Source organism: Danio rerio, chromosome 3, assembly GCF_049306965.1.
Source record: "Danio rerio strain Tuebingen ecotype United States chromosome 3, GRCz12tu, whole genome shotgun sequence".
Lineage (NCBI taxonomy): Eukaryota > Metazoa > Chordata > Actinopteri > Cypriniformes > Danionidae > Danio > Danio rerio.
Window position 1 is genome coordinate 31221358 of NC_133178.1, and position 24936 is coordinate 31246293.

The 24936-nt window shown below is 36.4% G+C and overlaps 3 protein-coding genes across 8 annotated transcripts in view; all 3 read left to right on the forward strand.

Annotated features, from left to right (window-relative positions):
- The first annotated feature begins 1520 nt into the window (after positions 1-1520).
- On the forward strand, positions 1521-6717 carry rras (RAS related). The gene is given in 7 exon segments (NM_001005931.2): positions 1521-1811; positions 2076-2172; positions 2349-2436; positions 2752-2854; positions 4789-4897; positions 4995-5113; positions 5194-6717. Coding segments are annotated over 6 exon segments (591 nt in total). The 5' UTR covers positions 1521-1811; positions 2076-2088; the 3' UTR covers positions 5282-6717.
- Positions 6718-7774: 1057 nt separating this feature from the next.
- Positions 7775-15046, forward strand: prrg2 (proline rich Gla (G-carboxyglutamic acid) 2). 5 transcript variants are annotated; one of them, XM_068215333.2, is made up of 8 exons: positions 7775-8113; positions 8230-8356; positions 9783-9872; positions 10229-10392; positions 11156-11189; positions 14250-14379; positions 14463-14606; positions 14694-15043. In XM_068215333.2, the coding sequence occupies exons 3-8, from the start codon at positions 9788-9790 to the stop codon at positions 14716-14718; spliced, it is 582 nt and encodes a 193-aa protein (XP_068071434.1). In that variant the 5' UTR covers positions 7775-8113; positions 8230-8356; positions 9783-9787; the 3' UTR covers positions 14719-15043. The 5 variants fall into 5 exon arrangements, with proteins under 5 accessions (XP_068071434.1, NP_001189408.1, NP_001189409.1 ...); NM_001202478.1 differs by having other exon boundaries at positions 7816-8118; positions 14694-15046; NM_001202479.1 differs by lacking the exon at positions 8230-8356 and having other exon boundaries at positions 7775-8118; positions 14694-15046.
- An 888-nt stretch (positions 15047-15934) lies between these two features.
- Positions 15935-24936, forward strand: part of prr12b (proline rich 12b) — a 33576-nt gene continuing 24574 nt past the window's right edge. For both annotated transcript variants that reach the window (XM_680992.9, XM_005164066.5), the window contains exons 1-3: positions 15935-16173; positions 24323-24477; positions 24674-24835. In XM_680992.9, the coding sequence (XP_686084.5) occupies positions 16091-16173; positions 24323-24477; positions 24674-24835 (400 nt within the window). In that variant the 5' untranslated portion in view covers positions 15935-16090. The remainder of the gene's footprint in view (positions 16174-24322; positions 24478-24673; positions 24836-24936) is intronic.

Below are 24936 nucleotides of genomic sequence, written 5' to 3' on the forward strand. Positions count from 1 at the left end.
TCACATCTGGGGAGGTTTTAGTTCAATGCATGACACAGCCTGATCATCCAAGCATCAGTTCCTAATTATCATCACCAAGATATTACAAATAATATGCTGGAAAAACAGTTTTAAGTGTATAGACTTATGTATATATTTATTCAGAGTGTATTGTATTTTAGTGTGTAAACTGGAATATTGAGGCTAATCTTGACTTCACAAACATTTATTGCAAATTAAATTGTAATATCTGGCAAATAAATCTCAATTAGATATTTTCGCTAAATCATTCAGCCCTACCCACAACTAATACTCTTTCATATTTTGGACAATAAGCATAATTACAGAAAAAAGTCAAGCGTTTATTCATTATTATTATTATTATTCTCTCATTTAAATTCAGATTTTAATAGAAAGCTCTACAATATAATGTTTGTGCATATACATTAGATTAGTCAGTACTAAAGCCAAATCTCGAGCTTATCTAACAAAATAAACTACAATAACAGTCCAAAAACTAGTGCACCCAAATGTATATGTTATAGAAAAATATTAAGTACAAATTATAAAAAAAGGAAAAATCAAGAGATACAAAAAAATATATCTTGAATTTAATTGTATTATCTTTCAATTTCTAAATATATTTATTGACTAAAATGTTATTTTAATAAATATATCTGTTTAATAAATCTGTTTTGTTTAAACGCAACAAAATACATTGTCTATATTCACTGAGAAATGGAGAAAAGTATTCATTTTCTAAATGGGCTGTACTCAATTAAGCTGGGCACTGTATAATGCATATTCTGATGCATCAGATTTTTGTCTGGAATAAAGTCTCTATAAAAATACCAAGAAAAAATACAACTAAATAAAATGTTTAAATTAGTTTTTAAAATTTGTCTTTTAATAATTCACATAAATTTAATTATTTAATGATTCAACATTAATCTAAATGTGTATACAGCGGTGTGAAAAGGTGTTTGCCCCTTACTGATTTCTTTTTTGCACGTTTGCAAACAATTGTAAATGTGGCAACCCTGATTAATAAACAATTAAATAATTGTAAATATTAGTCAAGGATAACAAAAAGGTAACAAAAATTGTATTATTCTCTAAGAGACTGAATCACACACTGACAAACGTAAAGATAAACTAGGTCGAATTTCATAACCTCAAACAATTTCAACATATCTCCTTTTATCCGTTTATAATAACTGAAATGACTATAAATGCTGAATTAACGCACTATATAAACATCCAATACTGTAATGCAGACGCGCCAGGCCCTTGGCCAAATATGGGAAAGACGACGCTCGAATTACACATTTATCATATAGCCTGCCTTCTATTGCGGAAATACAGGCGTAGTAACAGCAGAATCGTTCCTCGCGTCAGCCAATCACAGCTCGCCGTGGCTCATCGATTACAGAACGATTCGTTCGGTGAGAAAAACAACTCCAAAGCCACGCCTATTTCAGGCGTGCGCATGAGATACACTCAAGCCGAAAAAAGTTGCCCCTGGTCATGAAAAAAAAGCTATCGGAAGCTAGAGAGACTCCAGAAATCACTAAGAAAAATCCAGAGGGCGGACATTCCTTAGTGCCTGGAATTCGCTTTTCATCTCCTAAGCAAGATGGTTTTATCGCCCGAGCGAAGGGAGAATTTGTAGCTTAAATCCTGCGGATACAATCTGTTGAAGTTGTCTTGCGGGTTAGCAGTGGACTAAGTTAAGTTGTCTGACTTTCGAGGCGCTAACTTAGTACAAGAAGGCTAATTTACTCAAGGCGGCTGCGGAAGAGTTATCGGCGCTCACTGCTCAGACCAGCACGGTATGTTTTATTTCCCCTTCAGAGATCTCCTTTTGCCAATGTTATTGTTCTGTATAGATTGAAACATGGAGATAACGTTAGTGTTAACAAGTAGTCGCTTAAATCTATAACATAACCTAAAGTGGAGGTTTATAAACGATGCCAGGCCTTGTGCGGTATTAAACCTTAGTGCTCGATGGAGTATGTTTACTCCATTAAAACTATTTCAGTCGAGTAAGAATGCACGATTAGTATTGTTTATAACTTAATGTCATATATTTACAGGACTAGTAAGACCATGTCAACGGAAGAAAGATACAAGTTGGTGGTTGTGGGCGGTGGAGGTGTGGGGAAAAGCGCCCTCACCATTCAGTTCATCCAGGTAAAGGTGTTTTTGGGCACTTTTGTATGAAACAGAGATGTGTTTATGGCGTGATATCGGTGTAGTAATTATTACAGTGAGTGTGTTGTAAGAGTTGTGTGAAGTTCACAGTGCAGTTGGCTTTTCTCTGCATGTTCCTTCATGTTTAGTGAACAACTCTTTGTTTTCTTTCACAGTCGTACTTTGTGTCTGACTACGACCCAACCATTGAAGACTCTTACACTAAAATCTGCACCGTGGACGGGAAGGAGACACGATTAGACAGTATGTTGGTGTTAATGTGTTCTTTGTAGGAGGGAATGAGTGTTAAAAAGCTCCACAGGCTCCCTCAGCCGGGAGATTTTGGTCAGAGTTGCATCACTATGATTCATTGCTGACTACGGGTTCCTGCCCAGGTTTTGTTTTGACTTGCTGTCAGTACAACACCATGCCAGCTGTGCTTAAAGCTAGCTTTTAGTCAATCACCATCGCATTCTGTGTGCCAAAAATGTGATTCGTTTGTGTGGATCGTCTCATCTTGTATACAACCTGTATTTATCTGAGGTCTGTTTTGTTTTTGTCATTCCGCCTGTCCATTAGTCCTCGACACAGCAGGGCAAGAGGAGTTTGGAGCCATGAGAGAGCAGTACATGCGCTCTGGAGAGGGCTTCTTACTGGTGTTTGCTCTTAATGACAGTGGCAGGTAGGTGTTTTCCTGAGTGTGTGTGACAAAGGGGAATAGGTAGTTTTCTGTGTGACAGGAACAGAGAATGTATGTGGCTGTTTGTGTTATAAAAAGTAAACCACAAAATGTGTGTGTGTGATGAGAACCAGAGTGCAGGTTATGAGTGTTTATGTTATTAGGTGTGCAGACAGCTGAAGCGTGTTTTGTGGTAAATGTATAAATGTATATATAAATGTTCTTATTTTTTTTTCGATGTGGAAATGCTCACAGATGTGACTGCATTTTCAAAAAAAATCACTATATACAGTGCTAGGCATATATAAGTATATAACTCGCAAATCTTTTAAGTTCATATTTTTAATAAGAAGCTATACAATATTATATTTATGCATAAACATTAAAATACTGATACCAAATCTGGAGCCTATCTAATAAAATAACTTCCGATAAGGCTCCAAAAACTAGTACACCCAAATGTATATGTTATAGAAAAATATTAAATACAATTTAAAAAAAAAAAAAGAAAAATCAAGAGAAGCAAGAAATTTTGTAGGTTGTCTTTTTTTTTTTTTTTTGCTTGAATTTAATTTTATTATTTTTCAATTTCTAAATATGTTTGGTGACTAAAATACTATTTTAATAAATATATCTGCTTAATAAATCTGTTTTGTTTAAATGCACCAAAATAAATTGTTTATATTCACTGAGAAATGGAGAAAAATATTCATTTTCAAAACACTGTATGTGCACCTTTTGGGCTGCAATCAGTAAAGATAGTTGAACATTTATAGTATTTTCTTGTAAATGATGTGTGGTTTTGTTTATTTGTTTTACTTTTTTGCTTTCAAATTCGACATTAGATTAAAATTAGCAAGATGTCTACAGTAATTCAATATTTTTGCCTATAGACTAAAGGAAATATATGCACTCTGTTTTCGTTTTTATTTTATTTTTTTACAAAAAACTTTGAGCCTGGTTGATTTTTTTTTTCTTTTCTTTCTTTTCTTTTTTTTTTTTTTTTGAATATCTAATTGTTAAATATAAGTTTTATGTTTGTATTTTTTTAAGTGTATTCACAAGTGAATATCTGCTAAAACTTCTAATCATAAAAATATATTTTAACTAAAACTTTAAACCTCCTTTTGTACAGGCTCCCATAACACTGTTGACATGTAAATTAATACCAAACGTTTTGTGTTATTAACTGAAAATTGTGTTTTGCAAAGCTACTGCCATTTACTGACATTTTGTTTTAGAGTCATTTAGTTTTTATAGAAATTCTGCTACTTTTTATTTTGGTTCCAGAAGATATTTAATGTAAATGTAATCTGTAATTAATAGGATTTGAATACATTTTTTAATGTACAGGATAGACATGGGATGATAAAAGTTATTAAGTTATACCACAATTTGTAAAAGTCAAGGTTTTAAAACCGCCAAAATGTTCTGCTATACCTTTCCTAAGGTATATGTTTTTTTTTTTTGCAGTTTGTTTTAAGTATCTTAGGACAACAGTATCTCCAGCTGAAAATATCTCCTAAACACGCCTTTTCAGATTAAAACAAATTGTGTTTTTGAAACTAATGAAGACAGCAGAAGTCAATAATTCATTTGAATTATTTAGCCTGACATGTTTTCTGTAACAAAATACTTTAAATATTTCTCAAATAAAATATATTGTGTTCAAAGAAGGATAAAAAATGTAGTTTTTTCCCAGACATTTAAGATGAACATATTTTAGAGCAGGAATCACAATACTGTAAAAACATGATATTTTTATTTAAGATTATCATACCGTCAGAATCTTATACCGGCCCATGCTTAATGCAAGATCCAGATAAAATTCAGCAATAATGATTATCCATAAACTCTGTGTTTTTTGGATATATTTGTGTCCATATAGCTCAAAGGGCTATCATGCTAATGAGTTTTGTTAATTCGCTCTTTTTCAGTTATAACGAAATTCAGAAATTTCACACTCAGATATTACGGGTTAAGGATCGAGATGACTTTCCTATGGTTCTTGTTGGCAACAAATCAGATCTTGACCAGCAGAGAGTGGTAATGTTTCCATGTTGTGATTAGACCTTTTTTTTAAACTGCAAAATCCCCCCAAAAAGCCAACCAGTCCTTTATGTTTTGTTTTATTAATGTATAGATCTCAAAAGAGGAAGCCATGACGTTTGCCCGAGAAAACAGGATCCACTATATGGAATCATCAGCCAAGAACCGTCACAACGTGGATGAAGCCTTCATGGAGGTTGTGCGAGCAATAAGGTATCTAAAATGGAGAAGTGCACTCATGAGGTTGAAAGTGTAGTGCATTGTGATGAAGTTGCATTACCATTTCTCTGCAGGAAGTTTCAGGAGACAGAGAGTCCACCGCTTCCCGCTAATCATACAGGGAAGCAGAAGAGTGGTGGCTGTCCCTGCACCCTACTCTGACTGGCCCTCCGTACTGTTGCCTAGGAGACTGAAGCCCTCACTCTCACGCCTGGTGCCTTATGTGTGTGTGTGTCTGAGTGTGTGTGTGTGTGTGTGTGTGCGCGCACTGTATGCATCAGTGTTAGTGGCTTTTACAGTATGTGTGTATGAATGGGTTGCCAAGGAGAAACTAGGCTATATCAAACAAGAGTGAATGTGTTGGAAATGGGGACCTTAGTTCTTATTTTGTTTTTATTTTAGTGCCTATAGCATCATGCTCTTGATTTTAGAGTTCAGCACAGTATTTTGTTATTTCCATCATGGTATGAGGTCAGGGTCAGATTGTGTGCCACAATGGCATCTTGTTTTTAAATCGTTCACCACAGAGATGATGAATAATAGTGACAATGTGTATTTCAACAACCACATCAAACAAATCTTTTAGATGCTTCTGGCGTCAACTCGATGTCATACACATTGTGTTATTGACTCTCAAAGACAAGCCAGAAAATATTTTATTTGCTCAGTTCAGCACGTCCTCTCTCTCTCTCTGGGGATTCATTTAGTCGGCGAAACTGCACTGAAACGGCTGATCTAGACTCTACACCTTGTTGCTCATCAGAAGCTTGGAATATATTCAGCCAGCTTGTTTTCATTAATCACTTTCTGATAATGCGATGTGGGTAGACTAAGACAAGGAGTGGTTTTAATAATTGAGTATTTTTAGAGGAGGAGGGAGGAGAAGTAGTGTTAAAACAGTGGGTCCAGAATCTGCAATGCTTGTATTCATAAAAACCAAAGACTATACTGTATTTGTTTGCACACCAGCTTTGTCTTAGTAGTTTTCCAAGGTAGTTTAACACTAAATGGACAATTTGTGTGGGTTTTATTGTGGAATTGTTTTGGTCTGTTGCTTGTTTTTAATTTCAATTTGAAGGTACTTGTATTTCTTTGTGTGTGTGTTTGTGTGCAGAATAAGGCAGTCTGTCTCCGGGTTCACATGTTATTGTATATAACATGCTTGTGATTTTTGCACCTTCGTTTGTAGACAGGGATGAACAAATGTATACAAAGGATATGCCAAATGAATTTCCTAAAAAGCATGATGTTAACGATCAGTGTTGTGAGGGAATGAGTCACACTCTGTCTGTATATGGGTAGACCGCCATAGTTTAGGGTGAGAAAAAACATGACTAGGTGTTTCTCCTTAGTCACACTATAGCAGTTCTTGCGGTATACCTGCCTCTCGAGTTGCTACACACAAATTATGGCCTGTAATCAAGGGATATAGATTTTTTATTTTTGAATTTACAAACTAGGACATATTCTGTCGTAAGTCAGGTTTGTCAGCTGCAAATAAGAACAAAGCACTATTTAATTTCGCTGTGTTACAAAATCAGCCAACATTGTGTCAATGGACTTCATTCAAAACTTTTCAATAAAATTTCATTTCTTAAGTCGGATCATTTCAATTGTTTTTAAATTTAAGCTATTTTTCTTGGCTCTGGAATCTGGAGGGATGACAGACTCCATTTACTTTTCAATTTTTGTATCTGTATCTAACAATATTCTTTTGTACACAATTAAAATGTCTTTAAACCATCTTTTGTGAAATAATTTGTGCTTATATATTTTTAAGAGATTCGTTTGGGGTAGTTATAGTTTGTCCTTTGATGAAATCTGTCTTGCAACAAATAAAAATAAACAACATGTAATGTAAACAATACCAAAAATCAGTGGCATTTAAAAGAAACTATGTATTTTACAATTTAAAATGGGGTGTCATGGTGCCACAGTGGGTAGCATGATCGCCTCACAGCAAGAAGGTCACTAGTTTGAGCCTCAGCTGGGTCAGTTGGCATTTCTGTGTCGAGTTTGCATGTTCTTGCTGTGTTTGTGTGGGTTTCCTCTGGGTGCTTCGGTTTCCCCTACAGTCCAAAGAGCAATCTGGGGGGATATGTCCCCCTCAGTTTTAGAGACAGATCATTTAGAAATGGGTGATTAATAACAAAATAAACCTAAAATCCCAGACACGCATACACACACTTTTAAAATGTCCTCTACGCCCCTGGCTATGGGTGAATTGGGTAAGCTAAATTGCCTGTTGTGAATGAGTGTGTATGGATGTTTCCCAGTGATAGGTTGCAGCTGGAAGGGCACCTGCTGCGTAAAACATGCTGGAAAAGCTGGCAGTTCATTCTGCTGTGGCAACCCCTGATTAATAAAGGGACTAAGCCAAAAATGAATGACAATTTAAAATGGCAATAGATACATAACTATAATTAAATAATAATTTATTCTACATTAATGAACTCTATATTGTTTCCTTGATAGCAGTAACTCACACACTGGTGCTAAAATAGGACTGGGCATTTTTTTTGATAACACTATAGCCTACAACAATTGAACTGCTCTGCATATGTGAGGTGAAGGTAAAAAAAATAACCCCAGAGGAATCTACCACCGCGAGAAGACAACACTGAAACGTAAATTTAGACTGTTTCCTGTCGTTTTGAAGCGCTATTATCTGAGTAGTATCACCTGTACAGGACTCAACTTCATCAGAAGCTCATCTCAGGTCGGCTCCCGCGTGGAAGAAATGAAGAGGCCCATTCATAACCTGCGAAAATGACGGTTTATCCAAACGAGACTCAATGAACTGGAAAAACCGGAAGCTGTTTAATCTGACCGTAAATGTGATTTTGTTTTAAATGACATTAAAAGTCTAAATTATTATAACGGCATTGAAGAAACTACGGACACTAAAGACGTTTGGCACTAAAGACGAGTAAAGCACGCTTGTTTTTGGAGGCGTTAAGTGTCGCCACACCTCTAAACGCCCGCGGCTGTGAGGTGAGGTATGTTGTCAAACTGGAATGTCGCGTACGTGATGAGTTTCGCTGTAAATGAAACAGGTGAATGTGAACGAAGTTTTAATCAAAACCCTCGAATATGCGAATTCTTGGTAGTGACCATCTAGATATAACAGTTTACACCACCAAGACGGGAAATCTCTGGAGAAGTCTGAAAGCGTTTTAGCCTATGGTTTTAGCCCTCAAGGTTTACTTGTCCGGAGCACTAGAGAGAATAAAGAAGGTAAGCGGGCGTTTACCTGCGTCGTTTGTCTTCAGACGCAAAGGCAGTAGTTTTACTTTCTTTTTTACGTTTTGTTGTGTTTGTGGAACAGCATGTCCGAAACAATCTGCAAATACGCACTTTTTGTATGTTTGTTTAATGAAAAATGCCTTTTGTCTTTCTCTCGCACTGCTGCTGTGTTGTCAGTGTGTGTCGATATAAGTTTACGTGTCGAAAGTGTCACTTGTCAAGTTTTATGTGTATTAAGACTTGTAACTTTTAAATGTATAAAATTTAATAATTCCTAATAATAATTGCAGTGACTGATAGAGGACGATATTGTAAAAGCCTTTTGAGTTGAACATAATTGTCCATTAATTTGTTTGTGTGTGTGTGTTTGTGTGTGTGTATGTGTGTGCGCGCTCACAGGGTTGGATTTAACCAATAAGCAAGATAATCGGCCGCTTTGGGCCCCCAAATAAATACTTAGAAGTATAAAGTATACCTATAACTTTTATATAACATAGTATCCTGTCATATTTTGTATGATCAGTCTCTAAAAAAATAAATAAAAGTTTAATGTTTATTACATCTGAGCAGATGTATCCCCCGCCCTCAATCATGGAGAAGTCCAGGATTCAAATTAGGTAAAGATTTAGCTTTAAAAACAAAATAGTTTAGATATATTATTAATTCATTTTAAGAAAACAAATCATTTTAAAAGTTTTACAAGATGCCTTACATGCTGTTATTATTATTTTGCAATAGGACACAATGTAGAAAAAGAGTAATTGAGTAATATAAGAGAGAAAAACGGATAAATAAATAAATCCTTTAAAATAAATTGAAGTACAAAAGGTGGATTTTAGAACTTTTGGGCCCCATAGGTGGAATTGCTTAGTGCCCCTTAAATCACTAAATCCGCCCCTGTGTGTGTATGTATTACCACTTGGCAGATTGTAAAATGGTTTACTGTATTTATCAGATATGGGATTGAGACACATGTTGATATCTTTTCTTTTTTTTTTCTTTTAGCCTGATAAGATTTTTCCCCAAGTGTAATTAAGATGGTAGTTGTTTTGTGCAACGCAAAATACTTTAAATGCCAATATAGTCCTGTGTTTGAATAAAACATGTTTTATTTAGAAAACTGCTGATGACATTTCTTCCATATATTTGGAGGAAAGACTCTTATTTTCAGTCCTATCACACAAAATAGGCCTACATGCTCTGACCAGTTGTCAATTTTATGAAAAAGGAAAGCAAATGTTTCAAATTTCTGTTTTTATCGGAAGTCTTCAAGAAATGTTCTGTATATAATACTTATTTTAAGCTATATTTTACTTAAACCAAATATCTTGCATTTATTTAAACTCTTTATTATTTCCATAGCCATAGGTCCTCCATATCCACAAAACACTGACTCTTATAATATTCTTTTGAACAGGTATAATGCTGGGGTTCTCAGTAATATGCTTGAGCTTACTATCCCTGCTGCATCTTGTTTGGGGCAGAGTGATTTACAACGAAAATGATGGTAAGGATAAAAACTGAGACGCTTTTTAAAAGCACAGTGTGAAACCTTGATATCATCTTTTATTTTTGCTAATCCATTAGATGTTTTTTGTTGTTTTCCCTCATTTTGCACTTATGTAAGGAAGTAGACTACTTCTGCATACACCTGATGTGTAGTTTAGGTTCATTAAAACATTATTTCATGCCCTGAAAGCAAAATTATATACATTTTTATTATTTACTGCAATTTCTTTACTTCATACTCTACTGTTCTTGCTGTCTGTGAAAAGACATTATTAAATGCATTTGATGGTGCATTAAAGGATTGTGGCATGTAGCTAATCCTCATTATGATCAATATTTGCTTGTGTTTGTCAGTTTTCCTTGAAGAGAAGTCAGCAGGTTCATTTCTGTCCCGTAAACTGTTGTATAACAGTTGGGATTTCGAGGCAGTGGTGCCTGGCAATCTAGAGAGAGAATGCATCGAGGAAATCTGCTCGTATGAAGAGGCCAGAGAAGTGTTTGAAGATGACAAAAAGACGGTAAGAAAGACATGTGATAACCAAAATAATATCATGATATTGGTGTGTAAAAGTTTGGGATCCCCTTGCAGAATATGTGAAAATGTAAGTATTACAAAGATGTGATGTGTGAAGATTAGATTTTACACAGTGCATGATATCTTTGTATTTAAGTACTTGAATATGTTTATCTTCTGTAAATTTTTCCTTGATGTGTTTTCCTGGAGCATCATTGAACATTTGGTAAAACAATTCTCAATCATTTTCTAACGTCTGAAGAGCTGTTGTGAATTGAGGAAAAAAACAATCAAATAAGAAAAAATGGTTATTTCTATCCTGTACATTCTTGATGTGTTCTGGAGCATCATTGAACATTTGATAACCGTTTCTCAGTAGTCTAGTTTGAGTCCCTCAGTTGTCCTCCGTGTGAAAGATGGTTCTCAAAATCATAGTCTCTATTGGAAAGGGTTCAAGTATGCCAAAGATGCGAGAGGGTGCTCGCTGCAGAGCCATTTGAGCAGAGCTGAGCTCCAGCGAGGGGGAGTATGAGCTCTCGCTCTGCCTCCTGTAAGCTGTTTTAATGCGTACACCAACCCCACCCCTAACCCTACCCCCAGTGACATCACTCGTAGAAGAAGTGCAAAAAAGGTGGAGCTCAAGCTCCCCCTCGCTGGAGCTCAGCTCGCCCAAATGGCTCTGCAGCGAGCACCACTTGAAAGATGCTGGAAAACTGAAGAATCTGCAGGACATATTTGATTGTGTATATCTATTTGTCTTCTAACAGGCAGCTTTTTGGAAAGACTACGTCAACAGTCATCGTAAGTGATTATATTTTCCTGTTAAAGTAACATACTTGATATTTTATAGATTTAGCTGAAGATTCAACATATAGATTTTTGAGATTTCTAATAAAATAATTTTATCGTCCAAAATTGAACAAATAAGTGCTTGGGGGTAGCTTTAATGTGTCTGTGCTCTTTGGGCAAAGGATTCATCAGAATAAACAGCAAAAATCAGTCCAAGGCACTCAAATGTGCAAAGTATTAAAAAGCCTTTATTCACATGGCTAATCCTTAAAAACCTATGCGTTTAGGCAGAGAGCTGCCTTCATCAGGGTAACAGTCATCAGGTGCGTCTGGAGTTTCTTTTAAATGCTATTGTCTCATGACTCATTAGAATATCTAAACCAGGGATCACCAACCCTGTTCCTGGAGATCTATCTTCCTACAGATTTTAGTTGCAACCCTGACCAGACGCAGCTGTCTGTAATTATCAAGTGCTGCTTTAGGTTCTATTAATTGGTTCGGATGTGTTTAATCACGGTTGCGGGTGTATTCTGCAGGAAGGTAGCTCTGCAGGAATAGGGTTGGTGGCCCCTGATCTAAACAATACTAAAATAATATATTAAACTAGGTCAACTCAACAATGTGTTTTGATGTACAAAAAAAGGCACACAGATGACAACATTGCATTGTCCAACCAACGTATGTTCACATGGACTTGTGTGTAATTTACTATAGGCCAGTTTTTAATGTAATAATAGTAATAATGCACATTGTTACAGCACGGTTTGACCAAGTTAAATTTAAGACATGTTTAAGAACACTATAATGAATTTAATGAAATTTTAGACTCATACAGGGCTAAATGCCAAGGATTTCTTTTTATACCCCCAGTGGGAAAAGGTTTTCACTTGCCCTATCTAAAAATGATTATTAATCTAATACATTTAATAATACAATAATAATAATTTAATTATGAAAAGCAATGGGTCAGGTCAGTATCCTAACAAGTAAATTAATAGTGAACTTTTAAACAAACGTTACTCTAAGGAAAGTAATTAAATGCTATTTATTTTTATTGTATGCCCACATTACACAATTTTAACATCAAATGTATAATTGTGTTACAAAGTGTACAGTCGTGAAAATGGAAAAAACAAAGAAACTAATATAAAAAACATAAATAAATAGATAAAAATAAAGTACAATGCATCATCTAAGAGCAGTCTTTAAGTGTAGATTAAACAAAAATAGTAAATAAATAACAAGGATCCTGCGTTAATTTAAGAGAGCTCTCTTATGTATTCTCAAAGGGGAGACCAAATTAATCAGAATCTGTCAGATTTTTTTATGTTTGTCATAGGTACGTTTTTCACATGGTAGCCATGTAGCAATTTGTGATATCCACATATTGAAAGATGAAGCCTGTGATGCAGACCAAAGAAGCAAAATGCATATTTTAGCTAAATATACCAGGACAATTATTAACTGTAATGCATCTTTTTCAAACAGAATTTTTGCATTCAGATTCAATAAATACAAAGCTGGGGTCATATCAAAATTTAGCTTGAGAGTATTTTCCAGTACCTTATGTATTTTCTTCCAAAATGGCTAAATTTTCTCACAGTCCCAAAAACAATGAATGAATGTACCTTTTATCTTTTTTTACATTTTAAACACAAGTCTGTGGCATTGGCAAACATGTTCTTAATACGTATTGCTGTTAGATATATCCTATTAAAAGATTTTTCATTGAGCTCATGGATCCCAAGAGAGGTACTTTTCTGGTATTTATTGTCATACAATGTCCCAGTCATTCTCTTCAATTTTTAAACAATATCCTTCTCCCAAACATCCTTAAATCCAAGCCAGGCATAAGTGCAATTGTTAGACAAAATTACATAAATCCTTGTTATCAATCTTTTTAAAGAAGCTAGAGTCAGTAAAAGGTATTCGATCTCCGTTGTTTTGTTAAAAGAAAGTGGGGAAGACAAAAAAAAAGGGGTAGAAATTCCCAAATACAGTTGAAGTCAGAATTATTAGCCCCCCTGTTTATTTTTTCCCCAATTTCTGTTTAACGGAGAGAAGATTTTTTTTAACACATTTCTGAACATAATAGTTTTAATAACTCATTTCTAATAACTGATTTATTTTATCTCTGCCATGATGACAGTAAATAATATTTGACTAGATATTCAAGATTTCAAGACACTTCTAAACAGCTTAAAGTGACATTTAAAGGCTTAACTAGGTTAATTAGGTTAACTTAGCAGGTTAGAGTAATCAGGCAAGTTATTGTATAACAATGGTTTGTGTATATATAGCTTAAAGGGGGTAATTTTAATAATAAAAAATTAAAAACTGCTTTTACTCTAGACAAAATACAACAAATAAGACTGTCTCCAGAAGAAAAAATATTATAAGACATACTGTGAAAATTTAACTGCATGCTCTGTTAAACATAAAAAAAATATCAAAAATTAAAGGGGGGCTAATAATTCTGACTTTAACTGTATGTCTTTACATCTTTCCAAGTTCTAAGAGTATTTGATATGATAAAATAATCTGAATTCTTTTTACATTTTTTTATAATTCTTAACAAATGGCAAATATTTAATTGGTAAAGGGGAGCAAAGTGCTTTTTTCATCTTAAACCAAATAGAGTTTGTCCTCGCACTACACCAGCTAATCATATTTTTTATTTGGGCTGCCCAATAATAAAACTTAGGATTTGGCAAGCCATTAAATGCTATTTTTAAATAAAGTTAAAGGTTTGGCATTGTAGGTGATTGTACAGGTGTTATGGCCAGAAATGTGTGCATAAACAAGGGAAATTAAGACTTTTTAGAAAAAGATTTAAGACTTGTAACGCAATATGCCCATAGATTTAAGACTTTTTAAGGCCAAAAATTTAGCTTTTAAGACCCTGCGGATACACACCAGCACAAATATGCATCCTTCTTCAGCAAAGTGCATGAAATGTTTTCAGCTTCCAGTTCAAAAGTGCATTGTGTAAACACCTTTATTTAGATTAAATACGAAAGCAATATATGAGCATTTGTTGCCAATGCCAAACTAATTGATTGACTTCCACAGAGAAGTTGACTGAAGTTGATGTGGCTGGTCTGTCAGCTGGCATCGTGGCTGCTGTATTGGTAGTGGTTATAGCCACTGTGCTGGGCGTTTATTGCTACAAGAACAGAGGCAAAAATGCAAGAGGGGGCAGGTAAGTGCATGCTATCATTACCACTGTATGTGATGTGTCTTTTATGTGGCAATCTCCCTCTAATGGATGCTGCATCTCCACAGTGTTCCTGTGCAAATGGGAGAGGACGGGCGGCCAGTTCCTGAATCCGTGCCCCTGTCTGGTATTGTGCCTGCAGGTCTCCCCTCATACAATGAGGCTCTGACCCACAGTGGCCAGCATGACGCACCTCCACCGCCATACTCCGGGTAAAAGCAGCCTGCTTATATATGCATAGTGTATACCTGCTGCAAAATGTGAATGTGTTTTAAAATATCCCTCTCTGCTCTTTACAGGACGACTCCAACTGCACCACCGTAATCTCAAAATGAGGAATGAGCAATGATTTTTTAAAGAAAAATTTTACGAGTTGGATTTTATTTCACTGGTGAACGGAGTGCGCGGCTACATTGAGGCTTCGAGATGGTGGTCATGCGCCACAGACAAATGTAGTTTCAGTCACTGTTTGGCTAACTTATTCCACTTGGGCTGTCTGTTTAGCGGCTTGCCTTGTTTATTACATTATTTTGCTACCAAAGGTTTTATTGTGAATTGCCAATGTTTTCATGAATCAAGTTTGCGTCATCTTTAAATAGTTGTTTAGACATTTTAAATGTTCATTGTTAATAAAAATAACTAAACAAGCCTTGATTGGGTTTGACTGGTCGTTGGACTGTGTAAAGGCACGCGCGTGACCCCTCCAATCGATTCCAGAGTGTTTGCCATTAGCCGCTGTTGTCACTCATCATCGGCTCTATCTTCCCCAGTATCACAGAGAGCACTAGAGAGCGTCCATTCCTCACTCACTCGGTAGTGCCTCTGTGCTGTAACAAGGCGGCAGTGCGCACGAGACTTCCAGACAGCCTGCGTATGTGTGTGTGAGAGAGTGTGACAAGTCGGCAGAGGGGGGGCGTGCGCGCGCGTGTGTGCGCGAGCCTGTTAGTTAGTTCACTCATGAAAATGGCGTCTTTTTGGACAAATACCTGAAAATAAGTACTTCAAACCTATACGCCGTAGCGTTTATTTGAGGTTTCGAATAGAAATAATGCACATTTATAGTAAATTTATAGAATTTAATGTGCCTGGCGACGACAAACCACTTTTTTTCTGACGAAATTCGCCCATGATGTAAATATTTGGGGCGCAACAGCTGTATACAAACGCGCACTCGTTAGACTGCTATTTATAGAGCCCTAGTACATCTCACCTTTTGTGTGGCAATGCAGTAGGCGAAGAACTAAGAGGAAACAGGGTACAGTCAGCACGTGTCGTACGTCTCGTGGGTGTAGCGAGCAATGGCATCAGGATTCGACATGCAGAGCTTCAGCCGCGCCGCTGTTTCTGCCGCGAAGGACAATAGGCATCGAGATATATAAGAGGGCAACAGAGGGGAGGGAAGGAAGAAACCGGATTTTTTGTGGTGGCGGTGGTTGGTGTAATACTTCACCCCCCCTCCCTCCCCGCCTCCCCTCTGTATCCTCCATCTCCCCCTCCTCCTTCTCCTCCCTCCATTCCTCTCCCCCTCTGTGCTGGTCCTATTCTTGAGGACTTGCTTGTGAAACGGGAGAGATAAACAGACATTGAGCGCAGAGGAAAGGACACGGGGAGAGATAGTGTGTTAGAATTTTAGGAAATACCTCCCTCCCCTTTCCCCTGTCTATCTCTCCATCTTCATCCCTTGTCTCTTCTTTTAATGGATAGAAATTATCCTGGCACAGGATTCGGTGATCTGGGCGCTGGAACGGGATGGAGTTACGAGAGATCGGCGAAGGCAAGGTAAGGGCGCCCGTGGAAGTCCACTTCCATGCACTGGCTGCATAAATGCGCTTAGCTGGCTGTAACAATGCCCATGCCGACGGACGGACGGACGCTGTGCAATGCATGTTCTCCCACTCTCGCTCCCAGTGCTGAGTTCATTCACTTGCATGCGCTATATTGTCGCTGGCTCCACGTACAGCCATCGGTATTGTCATTTCTGAGGGAGGAGGGGGTGTCTTGAAAATGCAAGGAATGCGATTGAGAGTTAATGCGTGATACGGAAGGTAGACTGAGACAGAAAAAAGGGGGAGAGGGGCGAAAAGAGGGGGGATGGGATGATGTTGCTAGCTAGCTTCAGCTTGCTAGCGTATTATCAAAAATGAAAAATCAAGCCTTCTGCCTCGGAGGCGCACCAAACCGGACATTGCACGCCGTGCTCGCATACACGCTAATTCGGTGTGGCGAGTAATGCGTGGCACAAAATGCACGTTGACAAAGCGTTATTTCAGAGGCGACCAATTACGAGCAACCCCATGTATTTGGGGATGAAATGGTCGCTAGCTACAATATATGCAGCTTATCTCCGCGGCTAACGGGTATTTGTCTGTAAAAATCGCCAAGATTCTGTTTTGTCTGCTACTAAATAATATATATTTTTGAATAATGTGTTTTAATGTTAAATGTCACAATGCAGAGGTGAAGTTACTGAGAGTCCACGCGCATTATTCAGTGACACATGTCATAACACTGCCTGTGTACGAAATACCAAATCAACAACTAATGTAGCTTAGTGTCAGACTCTGCACGGTAAATAAGAGAACTTTGCATAACCTGATTGCTTCTCTTATAATCTAACAGGAAAAAAGGGTCGCCACTGTTTTTGAGGATACCGTCGTTTGGCAGCGCACCAAATGTGTGTGTGTAGTGTGTAGTGTTCCTGACTGAAATTACAGCGTGACCGAGACGTGCACACTGTAAACACAAACGTAAGACGCAGTGCTAACGTATTCAACTAAGAGCTCTCAAATGTGACCGATTAATATTGTAATATGTGTAAAATATAACGCATAGAAAAGCGTATTAGGAGAAACAATTTATTTTTTTAACTAATTATTTATTTAGTTTCACATAGTTGTTAATTTCAATAAAGAGCCACGACATTTTGAGAAATGTGCCACATTATAATCTCAAATTAGTGTTAAAATGATCTGTTTCTACCTGAAAACGGGAGTGTTTCAGATCGTGCTCTCGGTGTACGTTCAACCGTGTTCCACTATTTTCGCGGCCTACTTACAGTTCAAAGGCGCCCGGCTATGTACGTTATCAGTCGCCGTGACAACCAAATCAATCTTAGCAGCTTACAGAGCGCGCATGCAATCATTCTTGGTGGCGTTAGTGTCTCGCGGTGCATGCAGGGAGTCAGTGGTACATTGGCTGCACACCTACAGCATACTTTCATCTATTGTTATATGGGGAGCTTAGTAAAATGCTAAAGTAGAAAGTGTCTAATAATTTTGGTGTGATCTGTAATTGAGTGAAGTGTGGGCTAATAGTGTCCACGATTGTAGTGCTTATTTTATGTACAGAAAAATATAAAACAATTATTATAGCTTTTTTGTTTGTCAGGTGGAAATCTGGTGCCTTGTCATGTCAGATTGAGAAGTCTTGCATCATTTGTGCATTTATGAAACATTTCAAGTGTGGATGCCTTTTATTCTTAGTGTGCATGCCTAGGCGACATCAGGGCGGCCAGACACTCCTTGTTTGTATGAAGAATTCCTTTCATGACTTTTTATGAAATCATACAATTACGAATGCTGTCTTGTGGTTGAAGTTTTTGTAACAGGTTACATTCCAGCAGTGTTTGGATATGCAAAGCTGCATCAGTATCTCTGACTGACTCTCAGTCTTAGCAAGCAGGAGGAGGAATTTTCTGCCGTCTTCTTTAATATTGTTTTTCTGACTCAAGAGCATCTCTGTAGACTCACAGGCAGATTGATAGAATCCAGAATCTTAATGAGGAGTTCAGGCTTATGATGATGGACAAGCTTCAGTGCTGCTGCTGCTGCTGCAGAGGCTGAAAGCATCCGCCGGATAAAACGAAATGAAATGCTTTTGTATTGAATCTTCTCTCTTCTGGTTTCCCCAAAATTGCTTCTGCTTTTGAATGAATATTAGATGGTGAAACGGCCGCTTTGGGTCATTGGAAGCATAGCCATTAGATAATGATGAAACACCAAGAAGTGTTAAATTAGCATAAAATGAAACCAAATGACACCGGGGTCTGTGTCGGACAGCACATTTTACAATATTGATTCATATGAATGGGAGACGTTGTTGCATGTGTTAATATTAAATGAGAATAAACATAAAATAATGGCGCTGCTGCCTGCCTGTGCACAAGCTGCACATTATGTCTTGGTTATGAAGCTGAGAAAGGCGTACTATGAGTCCATAATGGGAAGGTTCATCAGGTCCTGTGTCCTTCTTAGGGCAGCGTACATCCGCTACACACCTCTGCACGCTTCTAATGGAGATTAATGGCCATGACTGAGTTGCCCATCAGCCTGTAAACATTTTGCACCTGTTGGGGGGGGACTGTGTTGAATTATTGCCTATATAATTAGCAGCAGACTTGTACAGTGGTTTCAATTAAGTCTTCCAGTTTAACCCTTCCTTTATATTTTTATTGCTGTTTGTTTATTTTTCACATTTATCCTCTTTACCTGTTGTTTCTTTTTATCCATTGTCAAATCACGTCTAATTAGCTGAAAAACACAGACAATGGCAGGAGGTGCGAAGTTTAACAGGATGAATTAATTGACTGAAGGTTTAAGGCAGCATGATGTAACAAAGTGAGAACGGAGAGCAGAGGTTGAGGAAGAAATGATTGGATGGAAGCTTCAAAGGGTTATTATTATTATTTATTGTTTTTTTTTTTGTTTGCATAGAATAAACGAAACAAAGTACCTTTAATTTTAAGGCTCTTCTAGGGCTGTACGATATGGCCAAAATGTAATCTCGATAATTATTTTCCATATTGAACGATAACGATATATATCTTAAAATCTGTTGTTAATTCTTTCAGATTTAAGAGTAACCCAACAATGATTAAAGCAACTAAAATTAGAGAGTTCATTTAATGTTTCATAAAGTTTTCGGCCGATTAATTTGGATGAAAATTTGGTGCATCTCTAATATCAACCCACTTTTAGATTCTCATTGTTGCACATTTCTGCTGTGTGATTGCCTCTTAGATCAATATAGCATAAAAAGTCCAGAGCTGATCAAAGAGTATGTTTACAGGGACACCAATAGTCTGATTTTAATATAATTAAGACAATACTCTGATTAAGAGTCTACCATGTACATAGTTATTTTTGATTTAATCCGATTAAGGTCATAATCGAACTAAAGAGAAATCAGATAAAGACTTGTGGAGTATGCTGATTATAGTCACATTATAGAAGGTGTAAACCTCACAATCAAACTATTACCATCATATAGGACTTTTCGCTGCATTTTGTGACAGGATAGTCCGCACACACACGCACACTTGGCTGTTTGACACTATTATTTGCACCTACTGAGTCAGTAAAGACCACAGACACGTACACCGCAAAAGGCGGAGGTTGTCTCCCATTCAGCGTGCGGTATGAAATTCCATTAAAACAACTTTTCCAACAGTTCAAACTCGCATCCAATATCTGGTTTGTCACAGGGGGCAAGCATGAAATGATCCTGAATGAAAGTGAAAGTGCCAAACTGCAGTTAAAGTCAACAAATTAAAAACAAAACACCCGAAATTACATGAAACTTTGGAGGAAATGTGGATAGTGTGGTGATGCTATGACATTAATTATATGTGCTGTAACATGTGAAACAGGATCCTGAAATGAACATTCAAAAAGCAGCTCATGTAAACACCTTAATTATATTATTGTCTCATTCAGACTAAGGCAAATCATTTGATTACTGATGTCCATGTAAACATAGTCATTGTTATTGATCTAAATTTTATTGCAATTCGATATAATATCGTTTATTGGCCCATCCCTAGGCTCTTCATGGAAAAGCACAAGTCAATAAAAAAAAAAAAAAAACACGATTTTTATATTTTTTTTAAAAGTGTACATCTGGTCCAAATGCATACAATTTAAATTTTGTATATATATATTTTTTTTACAAAAAAAAAAAAAAAAAACGTGCATAAACTAGAATAGAAACAAATTTAACAAATAAATTCCAGCATGCAGATCAAATGCATGGCCATATTCTCTTGCAAAAAGTCAGTCACAGTATCTTTGTTTCAAGGCATGTGATTGGATACTGACGTGTCATAAATATTAAATTTCTACCACTGTAGTTGAGGTTGAGAAAAATAATAAAGTTTCTGTTTTAAAATTCATGAAAATAAAAAAAAATTGTATAATTTTTATTATTATTATTATTATTATTATTATTATTATTATTATTATTATTATTATTATTATATTAAACCAAATATATGGGTGGGAATAAGAGACCACTTCTTTGGATTTATTAGGTTTGGCTTTGAGTAAAGTTTAATATTTGTTTTTTTGTAATTGCCAGATACCATTTCTTTTAAATGTTAAATAAAAACACATTGTCTTTTAGAGCACTGTCATACAGAAATGTTTTGAGATTGTGATTGAGAATTAGGTTTACTCTACCAAGTTTTGATTTTGTAACTCTTATGAGGTTGAAACATCAGTGTTGTGTTGTCTAAATAAATATTAACATGACTGAAAAGATGTCACCTTGTTTGTTATTTTAAGCAAAAATAATTATCTAAAATGACAATAAACAATATGGAAGAAATGTCAGTAGTTTACTGAGTAAATTGAAATTTTACTCAAATGCATGATTTTCAGTCTTAAATCCAGACATACTGAGAAATTGTCTCTTAATTTTTACCACTGCTGTAAATTTGGCACAGCATTAGATGTGGAAACTGTATAAAGATTGTCACGTTTTTCACAAATGTGAGCTCCAGTCCTTCTGTCATCAAAGTTAGCATCACGTGGAAATTCCTGTCTTCCCTGCTGAGATTTATCAAGTGAAATACAATATTAAAGAATAAAAATGTTGTTTTTTGTTAATTGTTGTGAATGACAGGTTGCTGGAGAAGAAATGTATAGCCTTCAGCCCAGTGCACGCGTCCAAAGACAGGATGTAATTGTGTTTTTGACTGAAGACTATAAGGACACATGGATAAACAAACAAATTACACACAGTTGAAGTCAGAACTATTAGCTCTCCTTTAAATTTTTTTTCCTTTTTTAAATATTTCCCAAATGATGTTTAACAGAGCAAGGACATTTTCACAGTATGTCTGATAATAGTTTCTCTTTTGGAGAAAGTCTGATTTGTTTTATTTCGGCTATAGAATAAAAGCAGTTTTTAATTTTTTCAAAAACATTTTAAGGTCAATATTATTAGCCTCTTTTTTTCCCGATAGTCTACAGAACAAACCATCATTATACTATTATGACTTACCTTATTACCCTAACCTGCCTAGTTAACCTAATTAACCTAGTTAAGCCTTTAAATGTCATTTTAAGCTGTATAGAAGTGTCTTGAAAATATATAGTAAAATATTATGTACTGTCATCATGGCAAAGATAAAATAAATAAAAGAAAAAGTTAAGAAAAAAGTTATTAGAAATGTGTTATTAACTATTATGATTAGAAATGTGTTGGAAAAATCCTCTCTCCGTTAAACAGATATTGGGGAAAAATGAACAGGGAGGCTAATAATTCAGGGGGGTTAATAATTTTGACTTCAACTTTGTATCGTGTATATATATCATTAATAATCAACGTAAGTAAATTTAATACTAAAAACATGCACTATAAAATGAAATAACAATCAAACGATAAAAAATGTTCTGCATTAAAGCTCATAGCTTTAATAATTTTATAATTTGTTAGAGAATATTTCTTAAAAAACACCAGGTTGCCTCGTTTTTCAATATACCTAACTATTCTGACGTTCGTCATCTGTTCGTTCATGTTTGATCTGCCACATTGGAATTAAAAGCCTACTATTACTTAATTCTTATCAATCCTCATCTCACCTAGAAGTGAAACTGCTTCCTTTTGTTGCGCCAAATTATTATATTACATACATGGATAGTTGCGTTTGAAGAGACAGTACTGATGCTATGATGCATTAATTATTTAAGATAACACGTTCAGTAGCAGGAGAAACATCTGCCTGTCAGGACTTATCATATGTACTTTTTTTGTGTAATTAACAAGATTCACATCCAATTTATGACTTGATTCTATCGCTAAACTTTATTCTAATTCTTTTTTAATGCAACATGTCACTCTTACATGATACTTTTTTTCAAAGCAGTGACTCAGCTTATCTTACAAGCTTGCTTTGCACTGCGTAATCTAAAACTATTTCACAGAAGAATCCGTATGAAACTGAAGCCGCAATGTATCAAAACATCATAAGGGGACTTTTGTCATGACGCTGTACATTACGTATTATGCCAGAGGTGCAATCAGTGGAGCAGTTGGCAGCAGGGATGTCTGCTCTCACTCATGCATTTAAATGTTTAGCCCAGTTCATTAGAGCCTTTATCCAGTTAATTACACGAGCCTTGTGCCTCCAAGACGAGGGTGTTTTTAAAAGAGATGGACATGCTCCCAGATGGAAGCCCCTCAGGATGGACATCAGTTGTCTTTGTCAGATTTATTAAGGGCTTTTGGGAGACATGCATTGCAGTGCCTATATTGAGCCCAGGAGTCTATTTAACAGAGAATGACAATGTAAATCTATTCTTGCATCCTGTCCGGACTGAATTGTAAATTATTCAATAAGGGGCTGTGCGTATTGATTGTAGAGATTTTATTTGGGCAATTCTTGAATGCTGCTCAACAAGATGCAGGTTTGAATAAGGTCTTTCTTTAATAGGATTTAAAATAGATTTTCTGGTCCACTCCAGCGCTTGTGTTGAATGACACCCACCCCCTCACCACGCGCTCACTCAGTATGTGGTGTCTGTGGCTTCCCACTCTGGTCTCGGAGTGAGAGGGATCTAGACTAACTGAGCTGTACTCACACTAAGAGCCTGTTGAAGATGGAGGGGAGGGGGTTACCAAGGCAATTCAGTCAGTGGAGAGCTTTTATCAATGAGCGCTCTGTGTCTTACCTCAGCAACATCCTAACCGCCATTGTCAACTGAACTGGCCACTCTCTATGAAAGGGAACAACAGAGACAGTCTGCAAAGACTGCAAAAGACAGTTGATTGGCTGGCAACAGGCAGAGTGGCCAATCAGAATGCTGAGCTACGCTCTGTATCATTGCACATCGCCAGTCAGAGCGATGGTAAAAGCGAGACAAAATAAGAAAAATGAATTCGTAAACGATCGCTCAGGAGTTGCATATTGATGAGTCAGCATATTTAGCTAATTCATAGATAGACTTGGTGATTTTGAGGATCCTGATAATGTATTCAAGGGTGTGATGGTCTGGCAAAATCAGATCCTGCTAGATTTTAGGGAGAGGGAGGATCTGGAAGTGAGTAGGCTGATTAAAGGGCTAATCTTTGTGTGTGGCTGTGGTGTGAGAGGGATAATGCCAGGCTAGGTCAACTGATACTCTATACAGGGATTTAGTATAAGTCGAGAGCCCGATAGACTTTTTCACTGTCAGATGAGAAGGGGAACAACGAAATCCATCCCAATGTCACAGGGCAGATTTTTAACAGTAGAGTGAGTTATTGTTTTGTTAGTTTTCCATATGACATGCTAATGCAAAAACTTCAGAGGTTGATCGTTTAGCAAAACTGTACAAAAAGCCATAGTTTCATTGAGTCATTTTGTCTAATTAGAAAATGAAGTAGTGATTTGTTTGATTATATAATTGATTCATTAAACCCTTTATTTTTAAATGTATCAAATATTTCGATGTAAATACCTGTTATGTGTTTTCTGTTATTTCATTGTACTTAATTTATTTGCATTTTTATTATATCTATTTAATGCTGAAGAGATTGAACTACATATTAAAAGTGTATTAATATTACAGAACTTAAGACTTATCAATATTGTGCTGTAATGAATCTATTTTATTTAAGTTAATAATGTTTATTACATTACATTTTTTTTTAATCTTCTCTGTTACAGTTTGGTTTATGGGAGCTCCAGATCCTCCCATCCAGACTCAGAACTCCTCCATCGTCAACCTTATGCTACACCACACCCCCTGCAAGGATATGCAACAAATCATCATCCAGGCACTTCTGGACAGGGCGGGGCATGGGGCGCAGGAAGGAGCTTAGGTAAGCTCTAGAAAAATGTATAGGTAATTAGTAAAAACCGTAGTTGTAGGGTTTTTTTTTGTAGCAATTTGGTTCTCATTCCCTTCGAAACTACCTTTCTAGTGCAGTGGTAAAGTTTTATTTTTTAAGTTGAGATATAAAGAAGACATTATTTTTAGCAGGTGTTAGACTTTGTTTTGATAATCATCTTTTACAGGGCTTTCAGGTCTGTTTGATACTGGACTACATCATGCCAGTCCTTCAGGACCAGACGCTTCAGTTATGAACTTGATCTCTGCTTTGGAATCCCGAGGGGCTCAGCCACCACCTTCTGCCTCTTCCCTTCTCTCCCAATTTCGCACCCCCTCTTGGCAAACCGGTTAGTATTCAGATTTATCGAATCTAGTGTTATATAATTGAAAAAAATAAACTATATCGTGAAATGAATCATTTCATTACCTGCTGAATCATTTTCTTTTT